This window comes from Ascaphus truei, chromosome 20, assembly GCF_040206685.1.
Source record: "Ascaphus truei isolate aAscTru1 chromosome 20, aAscTru1.hap1, whole genome shotgun sequence".
NCBI lineage: Eukaryota > Metazoa > Chordata > Amphibia > Anura > Ascaphidae > Ascaphus > Ascaphus truei.
Window position 1 is genome coordinate 20,384,464 of NC_134502.1, and position 23,446 is coordinate 20,407,909.

At 41.3% G+C, this 23,446-nt stretch overlaps 1 protein-coding gene across 1 annotated transcript; it reads left to right on the forward strand.

The window, feature by feature from the left end:
• The first annotated feature begins 11,610 nt into the window (after positions 1 to 11,610).
• LOC142470995 (olfactory receptor 11A1-like) lies at positions 11,611 to 12,381 on the forward strand. The gene has a single exon (XM_075577797.1). The coding sequence runs from the start codon at positions 11,611 to 11,613 to the stop codon at positions 12,379 to 12,381; it is 771 nt and encodes a 256-aa protein (XP_075433912.1).
• Positions 12,382 to 23,446: the final 11,065 nt, after the last annotated feature.

A 23,446-nucleotide genomic window follows, 5' to 3' on the forward strand; every position in this document is an offset into this window, starting at 1 on the left:
AAGAATACAATTTCTGTAGTTCTACACTGATTTTTTTTATATATATATATATATATATATATATATAAAACAAGACAGACAAAAAAATTAAGTAGCGCCTCTATATAAAACTAATTAATAAAATGAACATGTCAAGCTAATCATAAAAGGTGCTTGGTGGGGTGGCCACTTATACACAATGATAAAGACTAAAAATGTGTAGCAATATAAAGACTAAATCACTACTTGTAGTGGAATTAAAAATACCTGCATGTAGGTTTTAAAATGTTAACAAAATTTAATATCACAAAAAATGTAAAAAGGGAAAAAGTAAGAAATAAAAATATGAAAAAAATATATGAAGAAACCTTCAATAAAAAAAGTCCTGTTCCAATGATATTTGCACCAGGTTCCTGCAGCCCGTTTCAAAGGGATCACCAGTCCCTAACCATATCTGAAAAAAGAAAAGAAAAAAACAGGCGCAAACCTAGTGCATTAACATAATAAAATTTGTATTTCAAGGAACATAAAATCTTTCAAATGCCCACTCACAAAGGTAAAGCGATAAATAGCATGTATGAGATTGGCTCTCATGTGCCGTCAGCTTAGTCCTCACAGTGCAGCTCCAGGTACTGGCATCGTCACGTGACCCTCCTCGTGTAGCCGGTGAACCGGTGAACCGGAAGCGGAAGCTCGCACTCAGTGTTCGGCTGGAAAGAGACCCTACGGACAGCAAAGCCCTCCAAGTCCTCTCCTGCTCCCGCCGCCAGGAGAGGACTTGGAGGGCTTTGCTGTCCGTAGGGTCTCTTTCCACCCGAACACTGAGTGCGAGCTTCCGCTTCCGCTTCCGGTTCACCGGCTACACGAGGAGAGTCACGTGACGATGCCAGTACCTGGAGCTGCACTGTGAGGACTAAGCTGACGGCACATGAGAGCCAATCTCATACATGCTATTTTTCGCTTTACCTTTGTGAGTGGGCATTTGAAAGATTTTATGTTCCTTGAAATACAAATTTTATTATGTTAATGCACTAGGTTTGCGCCTGTTTTTTTCTTTTCTTTTTTTCATATATATATTTACATTTTAATTGTTCCAAGCATTGTTCATCCAATCTTTATTGAGTAATCCTTTTAGCTATACAGGACTATTTACATTTTCGTACACTAATAAAATGGCTCTGAGCAAATACATATTGAATTCTGCTGTTACACTGCAGGCTTAGCTAGCTGGCCAACTTTGTCCAGATAAATTAATACTTAGGTACAGAGTGCACGTAATTAGGGGCTGTAAATCTCCCCAATCTCAGAAGACCTCATTTTGATACCTTACTCTGTTTACCCTTAGTGCACCTACCTTATTAATCATGAGGTAGAGCGAGTATACTCTGAGTTTTGTTTCGTATACTGTATCTCCTAATGCAGAATATCAGTTTCCATAGGAGTCAGTGGCAGTGTTGATGCAGAATAGTATTTCAAGTGTATTTAAAATAGAAATGTTTAAAGTAAAACATCTACAATCAAAGGGACCGAACACCTTGAAAAAAGCCTGATTGCAACTTATTGTACTTGTACTAAGGGGCAATTGTATTGTATTTGGACATTCCTTGATAAAGTGCTTGGTGCACAAAACATGTCAGAGAGGGTTTTTGTACCTCCCTCTCTCTTTTATGGACCAATAAGGTTATTTTTAGTAGCTTTGACCCACTCTCTCTTTTTCTGTGCGCCTTTCTCTAGATATTTACTTATTATCTATCCTAGACTGCACATCTCCGCACTTTTCTATTGCTGTGATGCCGCCTTTACTATTTCTATTTACTATGACCTCACTTGTTTTCAAATTATGTACTTCTTTCTACCAGGCTCATTTCTGCAACTATATTCATATATCTCCATCTCTCCTTTGATCACCACTTCTCAGTTCACAGGAACTACTGTACTTTCTTACCTGCGCCTTTGACACTACACAGCTATACCCCCTGCAGTAAAACACACCCCTACAAATCATCCTCACACATTCTCTTTCTTTTCATACTTCTCCTCATTGCTTTTGGAGATATCTCTTCCAATCCTGGTCCCTGCTTTATTTCTACATTCTCTTGTCCTCACCTGCCAGAAGCAACATCTACTCCTTCTGGTGTCAACCCCTCAACTTCATACTAATCGCCTGCCACTCCCCCACCTCCCCTCTCCATTTCTCCTGTGCCATTTGGAATCCTCGCTCCCATTCTAACAAGTTCCTCCCTGTGCATGACTTTCACTCTCTGCTCCTATTTGCTATAACTGAGACCTGGCTCACTCAGTCTGACTCTGCTCTGGAAGCTGCCCTCTCTTATGGTTGCCTTTCTTTCTCCCACACTCTGTACCCTGGTGGCTGGGGTGGAGGCGTGGGGCTCCTCCTCCTCTCTCTGCCATTACCGAACACTTCCTATTCCCCCTCAACTGCTTTTCTCTCCTTTGTGGCTCACACTGTCTAGATATTCTCTCCTCTCCCTGTCCACGTGGCGGTCATGTATCCCACCTACCTCTACTAATTCCCCTTCCGCCTTTCTCTCTCACGTTGAATCCTGGTTCTCTTTTTTTCTCACTTCAGACTCTCCTGTTCTTCTCCTTGGGGACTTCAACTGCCACATTGATGACCCCTCTCTCCCTTAGACTGCCCACTTTCACTCTCTAACCTCTTCTTTTGGCCTTCAACAGTGAACTGCAGCCAGCACCCACAAGGATGGCCACTACCTAAACCTGGTTTTCACTAAAAAAAATTCTCTTTCTGATTTCTCCATTTTCAACTTTCCTCTCTCTGACAATCACCTCAACTAATTTTCTCTCTCTCGCTTCTCCCCTTCTCCATCTCCACCTACCCCTCGTTTCTGCAGAAACCTGCACTCTATTAACCTACGAGCCTTTGAATCCACTTTACGCTCCTCCCTCTCCTCTCTCAGTTCTGGTCCAGACACCAAAAACCTGGTCAGAAACTACAACTCCTTCTCTCTTGATCTACATGCCCTGCTTTCTCTCGGCCATCCTCACCCTTCTAACCCCAGAGCCTTGCTAAATTCCCACACGCGCATGCTGCATTCCTCCACTTGTTTCTCTAACGCCTCTGGAGGAAATCTCACACTCTCGCAGACTTCCTTCACTACAAATTTATGCTATCTTGTTTCAACTCTGCCCTCTCGCAATCTAAACAAGCCTTCTTTTCTTCACTAATCAACACACACAAATCTAACCCACGCTGACTCTTCTCTGTCTTTGAATCTCTGCTCAAACCACCCTAAGCTGCCTCTTCTTTTTCCTCCATCTCACCTCAATACTTTGCTGACTATTATAAGGAAAAGGTGGAATCCATACGTCAAAACATCCCCTTTGTTTTCTCCTCCCATGCTTCACCACTTCCCAACTCTCCTCCTGCCTTCCTTGACTCTTATTCTGCTGTCTCAGAGGAGGATGTGTCACTGCTGATCTCCTCCTTTCTCTCTACCACTTGCCCTCTTGACCCAATGCCCTCCCATCTCCTAAAACCTCTTGTTTCTACTATAATCCCTACGCTTACACACCTTTTTTACTCCTCCCTCTTCTCTGGTACCTCCTCCTTCAAACACGCGACCCTTACTGTATACCATTACTAAAAAACAGCAAGCATGACCCTATCTGTCTTTCTAACTATCGACCTGACTCCCTCCTTCCTCTTGCTCCTAAACTCCTTGAACGTCTTGTATTCTTTAGCTTGCTACACTTTCTCAACACCTATTTTCTCCTAGACTCTCTAAACAGCCCTTACTAAAATAACTGACGACCTCCATGTTGCCAAAGACAGAGGTCATTACACACTGCTCATATTACTCGACCTCTCTGCAGCATTTGACACTGTGGACAACCTTCTTCTCCTTCACATTCTCCATACTCTTGGTATGCGTAACAAAGCTCTATCCTTGATCTCCTCTTACTTCTCCTATCCTACTTTCAATGTCTCTTCTGCTAACACGTCCTCCTCCTCTATCAATCTCTCTGTTAGGGTACCCCAGGGCTCTGTCCTGGGACCTCTTCTCTTTCCCTGTACACACTTTGTATAGGTGACCTAATCACATATCTTCGGTTTAAATATCACCTCTATGCTCATGACACTCACATTTACTTATCAACCACTGACCTTACACCTGCTGTACAGACCAAAGATTCTGGATGCCTCTCTTCAATATCATCCTAGATGGCCCTATGCCAACTTAAACTTAACATGGCAAAAACCAAGCTCCTCATACTTCCTCCCAAATCTGTACCTACTACCTCGTTCCACATTACTGTTGGTAGTACTATCATTCACTAGTAGCCCAAGCACGCGGCCAAGGGGTCACACTCGACTCCTCTCTCACATTCTCCACTCACATTCAAAATGTTTCTAAAACCTGTCGCTTTTTCCTCTGCAGTATTACAAAAATACGCCCTTTCCTCTGTTGCTCAATTGCTAAAACTCTGACTCAGGCCCTCATTCTCTCCATTCTTGATTACTGTAACCCTACAATCTATCCTAAACACTGCTGCCAGAATCACTCAACTCTTTCCTAAATCTGTCTCAGCATCTCCCCTGCTCAAATCACTCTCCTGGCTTCCTATCAAATCCTGCATCTCACACTCAATTCTCCTCCTCACATTTAAAGCTACATACTGTACACTTCTGCCCCTCCTTACATCTCAGCCCTAATTTGTAGCTATGCACCATCCCAACTCTTGCGTTCCACTCAAGGATGTCTTCTCTCTACCCCTTTTGTATCTAAAGCCCTCTCCCACCTTAACCCTTTCTCACTGACTTCCCCACACCTCTGGAATGCCCTTCCCCTCAATACCTGACTAGCACCCTCTCTATCCACCTTTAAGACTCACCTTAAGGCACACTTGCTTAAAGAAGCATATGAGTAGCACCGTGGATAATACTAGACTCATGATACATAAAGCTTGGCCCCCTGCAGACACACTTACCAGAACGCCCTCCTACTATCTCTGTATGTTCTTTCTACCTACCAATTACATTGTAAGCTACTTGGAGCAGGGACTCCTCTTCCGAAATGTTACTTTTATGTCTGAGGCACTTATTCCCATGATCTGTTATTTGTATCATTTGTTATTTATTTGATTGTGACGTGTATTACTACTGTGATGTGCTATGTATACTAATGGCGCTATTTAAATAAAGACATACATAAATACATTCTGTGTCCTAATTTTGTATCCAAATGACCTTCATTGATGGAGCCTTTCATGATGCTGGTCAATCTGAGAAACATTTGGAGAAGAATAATTATATTTAAAAAAGTTCCAATCAACAAATCGAGTAATAACATATTTTCTCCCATATTATTAGCACAGTCCATCCCTAGAGTTATTATCATATTCTCTGTGCAATCAGAATCCCACAATGACTCCTCTACTGAATGCTTGGAGATTATAAATTGATTCACTTTGAAGTCACATTACAGCCCGTCAGTGATAGCTTTTCTGTTCAAGGAGAGAGTTCTGCCTGCAGCTCAAAATCACTGACAATGATGCACCGATCTCCTCTGTATTTTACCTGCTGACCTCTTTTATTGATACCGTTTTCAGTTTAGAAAAAATGCTAGCTGGTTAATTATGTTTCTGAAAAACTTTGCCTGTTCCTGACAATTTTGTGAATGACCCATATGGGGTGACAGATGTGGAGGAGATCTGGACTCATTGCTTGGTAAGTGAATTGGATGGGATGCCACAAGGTTAGTGGCGCTGTGACTGAGATCTTCTTCTCTAATCTTAAGGATAAGAGAGTTCTCTTTGCTTATCAGATACATTTGTAAAAGGAAATACAAGGTGACTATATATTGGTCATGATATTAAACAAATAGGGTTATCCCTCCCCCCGTCGCCCCCCCCCCCAAACTTCTTATTCTGAAAGGGAGCTCAGTGTGTGGAATCCAATATAAAACTAGTCAACATGTTGTAAATAATGTTTAAGCCTAATTGGCTTCCCTAAAGCAAAAGGGAAAACAATGGTAGTACAGTACTCTATGATACCTTTTATTAGACCAACAATGGTTTACATTACACTGTACACGTCTTTGAATGTCCAGGGATCTTCTTCAGTTGTACAACAGAAGACAAAGAATCCCCAACACACGTGCAATATGAGAAATTATTTGACTCATTTCTATATATGTTTTTCTTCTCAAAAGTATAAGTCATTTAGTTCAATCTTTTGCTGAAAACATTTTACCCACATCAAGGCCAGACCCTTCCAGCAGGTCATACACTAACAATGTTAAACTGTGTCCTTTGTATTTCCTCCACTGCATGGAGAGAAGACCAAATAAACCAATAACATTTAAGACTGGAGTGGGGTTAAGTGCTTGCCTATTTTCCTGCATTATATACACTTGTACAAGACAGGGAATACCCTGGAAGTGAAGGCGCCTATCATTAGTGGACATTTTAAAAGGGCTTTTAAAAATTTGTAAATGACTCATACTTCTGAGAACAAAAGAAATTTATAGAAATTAATAAAAAATAATATTGGACGTGCATTGGGCTTCTTTGGTTACCGTTGAATATTTGAGGTCACCTTCCTTACCTGATGGCAAACCACAGTCAAGTGTTTTCTTTACCTAAGACCACTTTGTCCTTATCAGAGAGTCGATACAGACAAAGAGGGAGATAGGAAGGTGTTACTTGTGCAAAATATTATTGAATGTGCAGTAACATCCGAAAAAAGGAGCAGCCAAAGGAAATCAATCCCCTCTCACATCTCAACTCCCTATGTAACACTTAGCGTTATATTGGGGAATGTTATATATTTGTTCCAAACAATTATATAGTAATTAGCATGGGATATGTAACATGTAAGCGGTGCGGGGCTGACCTTGATGTGGTTTCAAACTTAAAATGTTTTGGCCAAAATATTGACCTAAATGTCTCATACTTCTGAGAAGAAAAAACATATAGAAATTAATACAAAATAATATTGGACGAGAATTGGGCTTGTTTGGTTACGGTTATATACTTGAGGTCACTTTCCCAGTAATGCTCCAGTTGGCACAATTCAATATGTATAAATATATAATACTGTGAAAATGGGGATTGAGCTCACAAAGTTTGTGCATTTCTTCTTCTTCTTCTTCTTCTTCTTCTTCTTCTTCTTCTTCTTCTTCTTCTTCTTCTTCTTCTTCTTCTTCTTCTTCTCCTCCCACACAGGGTTTATCTTCAGGCATTATAATCTGTGACTTGTGTACAACTTCCTAACCTGATGACAAACCACATGAGTAATACTAATGTCTCACATCTAACCATGTGAATAGCAAAGGTTTGCCATTATTTGAGGATCTAATTGTAAGATGAATGTCTCAGGACCTCTGAATAAGGTCGTGTTTGCTATTCATGTGTTTTCTTTACCTGAGACCACCCTGTCCTTATCAGAGAGTCGATACAGACAAATTGGGAGATAGAAAGGTGTTACTTGTGCACAATATTGTGAATACAAAACTAACTAAAAAAAACTCTCTACCAGCGCTTGATCCAAGTGATAGACTAATTGGTGTGATAACAACAATTGAGTGATTACAATGTGATTACATATGCAGCCAAGGGGGCAATAAACAATGGATTTGTTCAAATCCAATATCATACAGATACAAATACAAAAAATGTCCCCGGCGCAAAGTGCGGTGATGATATTTACAGTACCATATCGAAAGACAGTCCTGTTTGAAAAGTCAGTCCTGGTAGTAGAATGATTCATCAACAATGTGAGGTAGATTTTCCTCTAGGCGTGTTCCCTTATGTTGTCTGCAATAACAGATAAAGAAAACACACCATTGCGCAGTATACAGACTCAATTGCCCCAACCTGAAGAGGAAAATCCCTACTTACAGGATATTTTCTTGTTCATTCGGGGGAGAGAATCTGTTCTTTGGCTCTCTTCCTCCACCTTGATCTCCACAGGCCCCTCGTGGTTCCTAAGGTGGCTCTCTTCAACTCGGTCTGCGTCGTCCCAGTAGCAGCATACACCGCAACAATCGTGGTTGGAGAAAATTGAAAGACAGCCTAGTGTACTCCGCAAATTTTATTTAACAATGTTAAAAAGCAGCGATGTTACACTCACATTTTGCGAGGGCAAACATGCCGCTCAAGAATGCCGTCCGCAGCCTGTGTCCACTCGATGGTGTGTTGTTCACGACGTCGCACGCCAACCGATGATGTCAGCGGCGCAGCGCCCGAAGTTCTCCCCACACCACGAGATGCAACGCAGGTGACAGCTTACAACGTGCACTGTACTAGGCTCCTCCTCTCTACGCATTTCGTGACGCTACGTCACTTCCTCAGGAGATGAAGGAGTCCAGTACACTGGTGCCTTAAGTACGCCGCTGACGTCATCGGTTGGCGTGCGACGTCGTGAACAACACACCATCGAGTGGACACAGGCTGCGGACGGCATTCTTGAGCGGCATGTTTGCCCTCGCAAAATGTGAGTGTAACATCGCTGCTTTTTAACATTGTTAAATAAAATTTGCGGAGTACACTAGGCTGTCTTTCAATTTTCTCCAACCACGGTTGTTGCGGTGTATGCTGCTACTGGGACGACGCAGACCGAGTTGAAGAGAGCCACCTTAGGAACCACGAGGGGCCCGTGGAGATCAAGGTGGAGGAAGAGAGCCAAAGAACAGATTCTCTCCCCCGAATGAACAAGAAAATATCCTGTAAGTAGGGATTTTCCTCTTCAGGTTGGGGCAATTGAGTCTGTATACTGCGCAATGGTGTGTTTTCTTTATCTGTTATTGCAGACAACATAAGGGAACACGCCTAGAGGAAAATCTACCTCACATTGTTGATGTATCATTCTACTACCAGGACTGACTTTTCAAACAGGACTGTCTTTCGATATGGTACTGTAAATATCATCACCACACTTTGCGCCGGGGACATTTTTTGTGCACAATATTATTGAAAGTGCACAAGACATCCGATACAAGGGAGCAGCCAAAGGAAATCTAACTCCTCTCACGTCTCAGCTCCCTGTGTACAAACCCCTCTCATGTCTCAGCACCCTATGTACAAACCCCTCTCACCTCTCAGCTCACACTGTATACAATACCCTCACGTTTCAGCTCTCCCTCTGTACAATCCCCTCTCACGTCTCAGCTCTCCCTGTGTACAATCCCCTCTCACGTCTCAGCTCTTCCTGTGTACAATCCCCTCTCATGTCTCAACTCACCCTGTGTACAAACCTCTCTCACGTCTGAGCTCACCCTGCGTACAAACCACTCTCACCTCTCAGCTCACCCTCTGTACAGTCCCCTCTCACGTCTCAGCTCTCCCTGTGTACAAACCCCTCTCACATCTCAGCTCCCTGTGTACAAACTCACCGCTATAAATAATGTATAAAAATAAAGAATACAGCAGGTGTCAGATTTTGTAAATAAACAATGTCAACCACCTCCTGTAGATATAACCTCTTAAATAAGTCCATGGCATTAGAAACATTTGACACAAGGACATTAAGTCACTTGTCCAGGGTCACACAGAGATCTGACACTGTCATCCAAACCAGGGTCACCTACTACAAAAACTTAACACTACCCTAGCCCTTCAGCCCTTAAGTGTTCATATGTGAAGAATAAAAATAACTGTCAATGAAAGGACCATTAGAAATCTGAACATATTTTTACATAAACATGTCAATATCTTATATTAATAAGTGTTGTTATTCTCTTCATATGGATAATGCGTATTGTGTATTTCTGCTTTAAATCAATCATTTACTAAATATCTATTCATCAGAATAGAATTAAAAAGATAGTGTAACATGCTTATTAATTGCGTCTAGGTGATATTACTGAACACACGGGTGTTGACTCCATACTGTTTGCTGGGTATGTAAGTGACTGTATCACAGCACCTGACAAAGGGCTCGTGCTGCCCAATATGTTGCATGTCTTGAATATATCTATAACGTTTTAATCTACTTCTTTAACATGTATTTATTGAACCACAAAGTGTGAAAAACAGATGTGGCAGCTTCTCTTTTAAATATTGGATTTATTTGTCAAGGTTTAGACATAGCTGATACGTATGCTGATTTGTGTTATTATAGAACACAAAGGAGGGGGGGATAGGGGGTGATCACAAAATCATACTAATTGAATTGATAATGAATACACAAATATATATTGATAATCATAAAGTGGGTGCAGACTGTGAGCTGAAACGTGAATCAGAAAAACAAAGGAGTACAAATGGTTGAACTCCTAAAAGAATTCACTAAACTGCACACCACTGGAGTTAAAATATACCATTTAATGATTTACTTAAAACATATATTATATGTTAGTGTAAGCTGAAACAGGAGACTACTAACACTACATTAAAACAGCTCCAAGTAGGAGACTGACAACATTGCACGTCCAATATTTCACTGCTTTGCTAGCTGCCCCATGAGTGTTAGTCATTGAGTCTACACTTATGGTGCTAACACCCTCTACTCTAGATGTAACTTGATATACTATTGGGGTCTTTGAATAGCATATTATTATACTAGGTGGAGCTCCTATCAATTTTATTGTAATACTTCTCTCCTCACTGATTTTCACATCTTTTATTATTTGTTCTGTTAGCTGATCCAGAGGGGTATCTAATAGTACTCTTAGTCCCCTACACCCTACCACATTCAATTGGTAAATAGGGCTTTTCCATCATAATAATTAGGTGACCTAGGTGCTAAGTACTGTTGATTTAATTCCTTTTTAATCACGTTACACACTCCTTTGGTAATATATGTTTTAAGTAAATCATTAAAAGGTATATTTTACCTCCAGTGGTGTGCAGTTTAGTGAATTCTTTTAGGAGTCCAACCATTTGTACTCCTTTGTTTTTCTGATTTGTGTTATTATAGCATCAGGAATTTCTACATTTGTTCCTGGTTTTGTATTTATCTATTTATTGACTATTCCTTGAGACACCTTCTAGTACCAGAAGAAGACATCTTATGGCCCATTCAGTGAATGATATAAAAGGTGTATTCTGGTGCTGGGAAGAGTCTTATGGATTAGTTCCAATTGGTAAGTAGAGTCCAATAGGTCAGGTCTATTTTTACATTGCATATTTCAACATACTGTAGATATCAATTTAAATAGCAGCCATTACATGATGATAGATGGTGTATGGTTGCTGCAAGTTGTGGTAAATATTAACTGATCAATGTGACTGATACAGGCATATCTAGAAGCATTCTACTCTGCATGATGATAGATGCAAAGCTGTTAATCCATGGATACTGTACATGGTTACTGTTAAGATTTCTAATGGTCCAGTAATGACAGCTTAGGACATTACTAAAATCTTTATAACTGTATTGTAATGTGTGTTACACTGAGCTCTCTCTCTCATTGAAATGATACAGGGAAGATGCCAATCCATTTGAGATCCAACTTTTCTTCCCATCACTCAACGAATCAGGACAATCAGAGGACAGTCAGAGAATTCCTGCTTTTGGGATTTCCAGATCTTCACGGCCTCAAGATATTAGTTTTCTCATTGTTACTCATAGTTTACATTGGAACAGTTGCTGGGAACGTCCTAATCATTGGGTTAGTGTCAACCAGTAAGCAGCTCCACTCCCCGATGTACTTTTTCCTCTGCAATTTATCTTTATCTGACATCTTGCTCATCACAAATATTGTGCCTCAAATGCTGCAGGTTATATTGGAAGAAGGGGCCACCATCTCTTTTACTAGCTGCATAACACAGTTATATATCAATGGTGTTTCAGCATCCGCTGAATGCTTTCTTCTCACAGTGATGTCCTATGACCGATACTTGGCTATCTGTAACCCGTTGCATTACTCCAGCATTATGGGCGCCAGTCTATGCTATACTTTAGTTACTCTGTGTTGGATGTTAGGGTTTATGTTGATACTTATTGCAGCATGGCTAATATGTGAATTACAATTTTGTGGCCCCAATGTCATTGACCATTTCTACTGTGAACTTGGTCCTTTGTTAGAACTGTCTTGCTCAGATACGTCCATTGTGGAAATAGCAATGTTTGTGGAAACCCTCCCTATAATTATTTTCCCTTTTGTGTTTGTCCTATTAACATATGTTTATATCTTACTAACCATTCTCAAGATCCCCTCCACCACTGGGAAACAGAAAGCCTTCTCCACCTGCAGCTCTCATCTAGCAGTTGTCTGCACATATTATGGGACGCTGATTGCAAAGTACATGGTTCCATCCAGAGGACATTTACAGAACCTAAACAAGGTCCTATCTCTGCTGTACACAGTAGTCACTCCATTATTCAATCCCATAATATATAGCCTGAGGAATAAGGAGATCAGAGCAGCTCTGAGGAAATGTATCTGGATGGTAATAGGAAGGAAACAACTCTAAGTGAATGTAAATGTAGTTGAGAGAGCTTCGTAGACCTCCGCAATAAATAATAAAAAAAAAAAACCAGACCCCATAAATAACTTTATGACTTCCCTAAGACTGCCAAAATACCATAGGATGCCTTGCAAAATAAAAAAAACCTACCTTGAAGGTCCCACTCTTTTTCCTCAAAGGAAGCTTTCCTGCTGATGAGCTGGACAACGGTGGATCCTCCTCACGCTCTCCCCGTGCATCTTGTAACTCTGAGCTAGAAAGAAAAGATCATTCAGGTATCACAAACCAGTACCTGGATAACCTCTTTAGATGCACGCGAGAACCTTTCCAGGCGAATCTACACAAATCTGAGTAAGAATGCAAGGAGGAAATAGATTCACTGGGACAAAGAAAGGTGTAGTTAGAAAACAAAATGGAGGATTCTCTACATCTACAAGCTAGTACAGCTGACTTAAACTCATTGAGGAGCTGAGGGTATTAAAGTATAGTCTGAAGGACCCAGAGAATTTGGAAGATGCAGAACCTCAAGATTGGAAATATCCCTTAAACAATCTCCACAGAGAACCTCCAATCTTATTTAAAGGGACTATTTATATTGACTGACCAGGAAGAAAACAACCTGTAAACAAAGAGCATTGGGCTGGTGGTCCACAATTCTGTAAATATATATGTTTGTTTTGTTCCTCAGATTCAATGCCGGTTCGTAAGCACTGAAAATACCATGAGAGCCTTCTAGTGTGAAAATACAGTCTTTGACACAGGTTTCCTGAAGTTCAAATATTTACTGTTGAGACATTTTACAATCCCAAGCATCAGTTCATCACAGATAAGATGTTGTCAGGTTATAGAAGCCGAGCAGTCTTTTTTTTCTAGGACCCTAATCACAACCCTGAGAGTTAAGATATTATTAGGCCTCCTGAAAAGATATATGTTTTTCTGGGATGATCAGATAAATGGGCTTGATGCCCAGTTGTCAACACTACACTGTGCCCCCTACTTTTAATGGAGGGGAGATACTACAATTGAAAGGCTTACTAACACCTACTGCTAACAAGATTCTAAATGTGTTATTAATGTGCCATGTGAATGTGTTTCAAAAACATATATACTAGTTACCTTAGCGTCAAAGCATCACTGCCATCAGCGGGAGAACCACTAACAAATGAAAAGGTACAAATAAAGTGACCTGGGTGGAGGCTATAAAGGACCCAGCAAAATTTATGTACATATGTTTATAGTTACATATTTTTAGGAAATTAAAGGGAATAATATAAATAATAGCGTCCATCTGAATATACCCCTCTGGATGACTCCAAGGCTCTGGGCATCCCCCTGAGGTCTCTATGCCCAAAATGCTGATCGCATTAAGGATTGTCATTCTCTTTGCTCCTGGACGTTTTCACCACCCATTCTCCCTCGAAATCTAATGTTTCCTTTTTATTTCTCTTGCCCTTCTGTGCCCTTTAGTTTTCCCAATTCCCCTCCCCAATCTCCTGTGTGACTCCCACCCCAATAATGTATTTACCTGTTTTCTGAAATAGGAAAGCAAAGGGAAAACCAATGGTCAATGTCGCCTCTAAACTCCTGGGGAGAGAATGGAGAGATTGAGAGACATTATAGATGGATAAGTACCTCACTTTGGCTAAACATCTTCCAATAAAAAGTATTTAATTGAATGTTAAAGGTCTCCATTCTAATAGGACGAGAACGCTTCATCATCAGAATGTAAAAGATGGAAGGGGGATACTGTACTATATTCTTACTAGAGACTCATTTTGTTGATCAAGACCCTACAAATACATATAGGAAAACATACCCAACAACACTCTTCTCATTATTTAATAGTAAAGAGGAGTAGCTATATAAAGAAGCATGATGTTCCTTGACAGATTCAGGGTGTCCAGAAAGATCCAGAAGGCAGTTTATTGATAATTCATGGCCTTCTCTCAGGCTCGAGTATAACCCTGGTAAACGTACAGTACACACTCCTAACGAATGACAATCGGATTTCTTAAAAGATGTCCAAGAATCAATAGATGAGCGATTCTCGAAATCGTGAATAAATTGTGGGAATTTGAATATGGATCAAAACCCAGAGATAGACAGGTTAAGTACTCCAAGTCAGTCTCATTTTTGCATATATACATAAAACAGCGGAGAGATTCAAGGAATTGATGAAGGAATGATCTCTGCTGCCAGAATCACTCTACACTTTCCTAAATATGTCTCAGCGTCTCCCCTGCTGAAATCCCTCTCCTGCCTTCCCATCAAATCCCGCATCACACACTCAATTCTCCTCCTCACTTTTAAAGCTTTACACTCTTCTGCTTCTCCTTACATCTCAGCCCTAATTTGTCGCTATGCACCATCCCGACTCTTGAGTTCTGCTTAAGGATGTCTTCTCTCTACCACCTTTGTATCTAAAGCCCTCTCCCGCCTTAAACCTTTCTCACTGACTGCCTCACACCTCTGAAATGCCCTTCCCCTCAATATCCGACTTGCACCCTCTCTATCCACCTTTAAGACCCACTTGAAAACACACCTGCTTAACGAAGCATATGAGTAGCTCCGTGGCTGATACTATACACGTCATACGTAAACCTTGGCCCCTTGTAGACGCACTTACCAGAACGCTCTCCTACTATCTCTGTACATTCCGCCTACCTATCAATTAGATTGTAAGCTCCTCTGAGCAGGGACTCCTTTCCCTAAATGTTACTTTTATGCCTGAAGCACTTCTTCCCATGATCTGCTATTTGTATTATTTGTTATTTTTATGATTGTCACGTGTATTACTGCTGTGAAGATCTATGTACATTAATGACGCTATATAAATAAAGACATACATACATACAGTACATACTATAATAGACACATGGAGGACAATACACCAAGGTCAGTAAGACATTTTTTTTCAGCGCCTCATAACTCATAATCTAGAATAGACATCATTTTGGTCTCTCGAGATATATCAGAGCTACAATTGAACCAATAACATGGGCTTATACCATGTACTTATAAACTTAAACTTAAGAAACCCATTTACCTGCATTAACCAGATACAATAGCATCTAAATGACTATGTTACCCTGAGATAGAGGCTACGATTAAGGACTCATTGGAGGACTATTTTAGTCTGTATAAAGCCTAATTTATTCTCTGGCCCTCTTATGGAAAGGGCATAAAGCCGCAATTAGAGGAACCATCATCACCTCAATTGTTTCACATAGGAAAATAGTTACATTTAAACTAACAAAAGAACCAACAGAGAAAATAGTGAGTTTTGAAGAGAAATACAAAAATTGCCCTTCTCAAAAAAATTACAAGCTCTTATGTTGGTGAAGAGAGTGTTAAATAAGTCCAAATTGAAGACACAGAAAAGGCTCTGAAATGGACAAAGCTGGTTTAATATAATATAGGCAGAAAAACATATAGGATCTTAGCAAAATACTGCTATTTAACATACAATTGGGGAAATAACCTACATACTGTACAGCACAAAAAGTGGCTCAAGAGTTCTCTGATATTTTTACAAAACTATACAACGTGAACTCTAAGGAGACAACTCCTAAGAACACAAACACTAATGTAATTCTAACTCCTAGGAACCAAACACTAATGTAATTCTAACAACTCCTAAGAACTCAAACACTAATGTAATTCTAACTTTCTAGTGAAATGTAACCTACTGAAACTGACAAAGGAGGAACGTATTAGTTTAAAAACTGCCAAATAACGCACGTTGAATTAGCGGCGGCAATGAAGTAATTCAGATCAACCAAATTGCCAGGAGCAAATGAGCGATCCTAAAATCTACTATAGGAAATATATTAATATTGTAACAGGGGATTTGTCCATGTTCAAAAAGGTGCCTCTAATCCAGCAGTGTGGTTGTTAACTGCTGGTAGTCAATTAACCAACACCACCTGGCTGATTAGAGGTTGGTTAGAAAAGCCTGCCTTTGAGACAGGAAGAGGGATTCCCTAGTCTACAACTGGACTAACCTAGGAAACAGACAGAGCAGAGGTTCCTGAGTCTCACAGGTGAGACTGGCAGAGGGATCACAGATGTCTGGAGCTCACAAGACTTTTACACCTGAATGCTGATATAGCCTGAGGAAAAGGCAGTAACCCAGGAAAGAGATAAGCCTTCCCCCTACAACTATGAGACAGATAAGACTTTTCTTATAAGACTGATTATCTATGTCTATCTATATATATATATATATAAATGTCTCTATGATTTGGGCTGGTGAATCGCTGGACTACAAGTATAAATATACTCAAATGTGGAGCAGATTTTGTTTGTGGATTTGGAGCTGCACATTGCTGAATCTACCCACTGCATCTTTTGCTATTGAAATGCTGTATTACAACTGGGTGAATTTGAGTCCCCATTCATGATTCCTGGTTAGGTTGCTGTGTTTGTTTAGACATACCACACTATTGTATTATCATTTTTTTCCCTTACATATATATGGGGACACCTGCGCTCCCCACAAGCTTCTCTTTTCCATTCAAGATAGGAGAAACTGGATCTTCCCCCAAGAGGGTTGAGCAGCAAAGTTTGCCATTTTTTATTATATTTGAGCACTCTTGTAATTTATCGCATTATCTTTATTTATTTATTTATATAATTCACCTTCATAAGTAGCGCCTCACAATATTTGTTTTTCACTTATCCTATTTTTTACCCCACTTATGCAGTCTCCCTGAGTGATGGGAGAGGTGGTGACATTGGTTCTGTGTTGCAGCCAATACTGGTGCAGACCCTGTGCCCTCCCCTTTTGCAGCAGGGAGGAGGCATTCCAAATTATACCTTGAAGTTCATCCCCTTAGGGGTGAGACATTCATTCCTACTTCCCCTTCATGGGGTGAATTCCTACTTCCCCCTATGTGGGGTGAGGAGTTCCAGCTAGCTCCTCTTGTGGCTGGGGAGAGAAGCTAGATCTGTGGCCTCAACTACTACCCGCTGGAAACGCACCATCCAAGGGCCTGAAATCCTTCTCCACCAAGATGCATACGCTGTAATACCATCCTGCAGTGGCTGCACTAAATAAATACCTCATTTATATACCCCTGGCTGAGTTGCGTCTTGTCTATTAGCCAGAGGTGTTGGAGAAAAGAACTGTCATGTTAGGGACTGCCTGCAGCTGTGCTGTAGACTGCCATGGCTGGGGGCACTGTCATTGTATGGAGAGAACCAAAGGATCATCCTAAAGCCTGTCCTGTACCCTACAACATCGCGGACGCTCAGCTCCACTGTACCCTTGCAGGTAACCAGCACCACACGTATCTGTAGCCTAGGGAAGATTTCCCAGAGGGAGTAGGAGGGAGGGGAACAAGTGCTGCACATATGTTATTGTCTTGCTATCATTTACTCTTGACTCACCTAAACTGCCTATCTATATCTTACCAATTATATACATACAGACGGAATCAGCTGTGCTGTGCTATAGGAGGTGTTCAGAAGATGCTCTAGCAGGGAATGGTTTTATGAATAAAATGTATCAATCTTTCTATTTCTTGTCATCTTTTTCTCCATTACTTGAACTTCAAATAAATGAACATACACACCCATCAGCAGGTTGAGTTAAATGTGTACAACCTAATACCGAACTATCATACAGAAGACACTTTGGGGCATGTTTACTACGTGGTGCTCTGCCACAAACGTCTTTCCGGCACTGGAAGCTCATTGACTTGAATGGTCTATAACATCTCCCAGTGCCGGGTGATGTCTTACCATTAATAAACACACAATCCCAGCAAGCTCAAGAACCCCAAAACTCACCCCATCATATATACAGCATATATATTTGTGTCAAAAATGAGTGCTACAGTGCGTGGCCAAATGTGCACAACAAAAGACAGAAATGCCCAGTGACAGACTGGCAAACTTCCCTCCATTTAAAAAACTAAAATAAAAATCTAGTAGAAATAATTAAATTCCAACACAGACCCACTGTTGTCATTCTCCCTCCAGCAGAGCTAGATTAGGATTTTACCAGGTAGTGTTAGGACCTGTACTCTGGTCGTGATGTTGGCTGCAGGCTTATAATGCTTTGGCCAAAGGGTTTAACTAAATGACCCTTATTCATGAGAACATTAGCACTGAATTATTGTACAATATATAGGGTGACAAGATGTCCCGGTATAGCTGGGACAGTCCAGGTTTTTAAAGGTCTGTCCTGGCTGCCCCACATTCTTTAAAATGTCCTATTTTTTTCTGACTGTCTCGGGTTTGACCATCAGAGAAGCGGGGACAGCAGAGAGCAAGAATGGCATGGGGCAGAGCAGGAGGAGAGCGGAGGCCAGGTCTGATCTGCAGAGGGTGGGGTCAGGGTTAGCTGCAGAGGGTGGGGGTGGGGTTAGATGCAGAGGGCGGGGGCGGGCTTATTGTTAGCGGAGCCCCAGCAGTGAGAAAGTGAGAGCTTCCAGTGTCTGCTGCCAGGGCTCAAGATGACTTCCCCCCCATGTGTTCCACAGTGACAGGTAGGGTTCAGAATGGGGAGAGAGACACACACAAACACAGTATAGGGAGACAGAAACACAGAATGAAGAGAGATAGACACACACAGCATGGGGAGAGAGAGACACAGCATGGGGAGAGACACAGCATGTGGTGAGACACCGCATGGGGATAGAGAGACAGCATGGGGTCATAGAGAGACACAACATGTGGAGAGACAGACAGACACACAGCATGGGAGGGAGAGTGTGTGTGTGAGAGAGAGAGAGAGAGAGAGAGAGAGAGAGAGAGAGAGAGAGAGAGAGAGAGAGAAAGAGAGACACAGTATGGGGAGAGAGACACACAGCATGGGGAGAGAGTCACGGTATTACGTCAGAGAGACACAGCATGGGGTCAGAGAGAGACACAGCATGGGGAGAGAGAGAGAGCGAGAGAGAGAGAGAGAGAGAGAGAGAGAGAGAGAGAGACAGCATGGGGAGAGAAAGAGAGAGTGGACAGCATGGGGGGAGAGAGAGACAGTATGGGGGGGGGAGAGAGACAGCATGGGGAGAGAGAGACAGCATGGGGAGAGAGAGACACAGCATGAGGAGAGAGAGACACACACACAGCATGGGAGAGAGACACAGCATGGGAGAGAGAGACAGATACAGAATGATGAGAGAGACAGACACAGAATGGGGAGAGAAATGGACAAATAATTTTTTTAATGTGTCCCGGTTTTTACTTTTGTAAATCTGGTCATCCGAACTATATATTTTGTCACTTTGGATGTACCACTGGGCATTTCTGTCTTTTGTTGTATACATTTGGCCACGCTCAGTAGCACTCCTTTTTGACACAAATATAAATGTTGTGTAGCATTTCCCTTATCTCCATAGAGAGACGGTTCCGGGGCTCAGGAGGATCGGGGAAAGTTGTTGCAGCCATCTCGTGGTTTGCACCACATGTAATGTATGGGTTGTGTGTAGCGCCATGTTGTGGTTGGTACCACTGGAAGGGGAGGGCCTGGAGACCAGGAAATCTTCCGCGGTACTGGAGGCAATGAGACAAGTGGAGCCTGCCAAGTTCCCGGACGAGGCCGAAGCTTGCCCCTACACCCCAGATAGTCCCCCCTCACCGCAGAGAAGTGCACGGGGCTGGCCCTACAAATAGGTAGCTCCTGTCAGTGAGGGAGTGCAGTGGAGCAGACCGGATGGCAGACCAGATTGCAGAGGGAGGCTACCCACTGCAGCCTACGGACCAGTCATCACCTGGACATTAATGAGTGAGGGGCTTGTGTTGGAGACCCCGCTACGTGGGACCCTGTTGCTGTTCTTGACCTTGCTGGTAAGCATGAACTGGCTTAAGCAAGGAATGTACTGTGCACAAACGCCAAGATAGAGGGTAGCACTGCCTCACATACAGTGGGAGGGATTGCTCGTGGGACACTGTGTTACAGGTGCCTGAGCACCCTAGGTACTATTGGGGCTAGCTGCCCCAGGACTGTTATTGCACTGTTGTTGTTATTGTGTTTGTGTTGCATTACTGTGCTGCACATTTGTGACTGTTGCTACACTGTGGGATCACAGTAAAGATGTATTGCATAACCTGTGTAAGTATGATTTCTGGGTATACAGTATAGGTATACCGGTTCCTGTCAGGAGCTATCCCGCTAATGCTGGGACCTTGTGGGTGGAGGCGCTGCACCCATTCACCCCAGGCTCCCAACATGCTGAGGCTTAGTCCCCTGTAAGCCAACAGCTAGCACTGTAGCACATAATGCCTGCAGTTTCCTTTAGGGGTAGGGAAGTGGTGTTACACTGTATATATGATGTGGTGGCTTTGGGGCTTCTTGAGCTGGGATTTGTGTTTTTATTCATTTTGAATTTTCAACTGGTATCAGTTGTTTGGAGGTGGTTGGCCCCTCCTCCCAGGGTTTAAGCTCACCACGCCCCACCCCGCCCCACATTCCAATTAGCAGTTGTTTTCATGTTCCTGTGTACGACAGATCCACTGTGGTCATTCTCCCTCCAGCAGAGGTAAATGAGGATTTTAGGAGGTAGTGTTAGGACCTGCAAATTGGTCATGCTGTGACGTTGGCTGCAGGCTTATAACGCTTTGGCCAAAGGGTTTAACTAAATAAACCTTACACATGAGAACATTAGCACTGAATTATTGTACTATACATTTTGTCACTTTGGATGTTGCACTGGGCATTTGTGTATTTTAGTGTCTTATCAAAGCATAATAAATATGTGGGACAGACCAAAGAACCAAGCTTCATGCAAGACTCATTGTCTAACACTTCAGCTTACACTTCTCTACTAACATATGACGGCCTTTCTATCTTCTGTCCGACTCACTCTGACATGTATACCATCCACAAACACATTCCCTTCCCAGACCCAGGTTGTTTTTTTTTTTAGAGAATTGTGTTAGCAGCCAAAAATATGGAGGTACAGTACTTCCCCAAAATATCATATTCACTTGATCTCCAAGAGTGTAGGAGTGAAACTTTATTATACAGAAGAAATAAAAACTGCCGTAGCGTAATACAATATTAGTTATAAAAAATAGAAATAAGTGTAGTAGCACTCACAAATATGTTAGTTATTATGCATGATCAGTACACTAAACTCCAACGACCCATTATGGTTTCTCTTTACCATCCGTTTATCACTGCAGCATAACCCAGTGTGTGGGAGACAGGCGCCCAAATATAATATTAAGTGAGAAGTTCCAGAAATATCCCAGAGATGTCTTCCAACGATCTAAAGATACAGTGTATCAGCTCATTCTCTCTCACTCCCCTCCAATATTACGAAAAAATCCATTCCAAATGGATGAGGGAGAAAAAATAGAAGGTTGGCGTCTCTCTGAGCAGACATGAGTGCACCCAAGCTCACCTGTTAGCTCATCTCAGTCCAATCACAAACCTCTCTAAGGGGGTAGAGTTGAAAAAAACAAGTATGAGAGCCTCAGAGGTTAAAAAAATCCAACGCGTTTTACCAAATGACTTCCTCAGGGGAATCCAATAATCACATACCTATCCATCTTATATACCATAAGTTGTAACCCCATTTTCGAAAGAATAATAGATACAAAAATCCTAAATGATATACATAGAGTGGAGGGATATTTAAAGGAACACAGATTCAATTTAAAAATAAGCAACACATACAGTACAATAAGGAGAATGAACACATTCTAATCTTTGATATATCTCAATGAACTAATTAACCAATGTATTAATTAAAAGTATATAAGTAAAATTGGAAAAAATGTATAAAAAGGATAAAAAACTATGAACAGAAAAAATATCAAAAAATAAAAATGTCTATATATAAAATATTATTAATATTGAATAGAACAAAAAAAACAAAAAATAGTAAAAAAAATCTTTCAAATAGAATGATATATTTTAACTAACGAGAAAAAAAAAGGTTTTGTTAGATATATGTACAGTAGGTAATTCAAGTCAATGCAGGTTTTCTGCGATTTGTCACTTCGGATATATTGAATAACCTCCAGAAAGGTATACAGTATTCTCCTGACTTGTCGTATTATGGTCCATATTTACTAAGTGATGCTGTAGAATGTGACACCTCCAAGAATAAGAAGATATTAAAGGACCCATTCCAGTGAATACGCCATAAGGTAAATGGTGGGTCTAGAAGACGTCTTATATGAAAAGTGCAGCTTAGTAAAAATGGCCCTATATCTATGACACAAAGAAAATGAGAAAAAAATTAAGCACATTGGGGCAAATTTACCAAAATCCCTCAGCTGCAAGAAACGGGCAAAATTGGAGAAAAAGCTCTGCACCATAGTGGTCAATCCAGTCATTTCAATGGGAAAGGTTCAGCTCTTAGTAAATCTGGTGCCTTTTTTGTCTATGTTTTGCAGCTGAGAGACTCTGATAAATAACCCCCAGGAACACTACATCATGGGGGTCTGGTTATCAGAGTCTCCTGGGGGAAATTAAACTGTGACAGATTTATCAAGGAAAAACTATTCCCAGTAACACCAAGTTACAGATTTGTGCACATGGGGAAAAACTAAAGACAGTACAGTACCTACTATAGATACATTGGCACAAAGAAGCATGAGATGAAAATGCTTCTGTGTCCCAATGTTGCCTTCAAATGACCTTCATTGATGGAGCCTTTCATGATGCTGGTATACTGAGAAAAGTTTATGAAAGAATAATTATCTTTCCAAAGTTTCAATCAAAAAATTGAATCATGATTTTATTTTCTCCCATATTATTAGCACAGTCCGTCCCTGGCGTCCTTATATTCTCTGTGCAATCAGAATTCCACAATGACTCCTCTACTGAATGCTTGGAGATTATATATATTGGGTCACGGAGCAGTGAACATTACAGCCCGTCAGTGACAGCATTTCTATTCAGTGCTGAAGGAGAGAGTTCTGCCTGCAGCTCAAAAACACTGACAATGATGCACCGATCCCCTCTGTATTTTTCCTGCTGACCTCTTTTATTGATACAGTTTTCAGTGTAGAGATAATGCCAGCTGCTTAATTATCGTGTCTGAAATACTTTGCCTGTTCCTGACAATTGTGGGAATGACCCATATGGGGTGACAGATGTGGAGAAGAC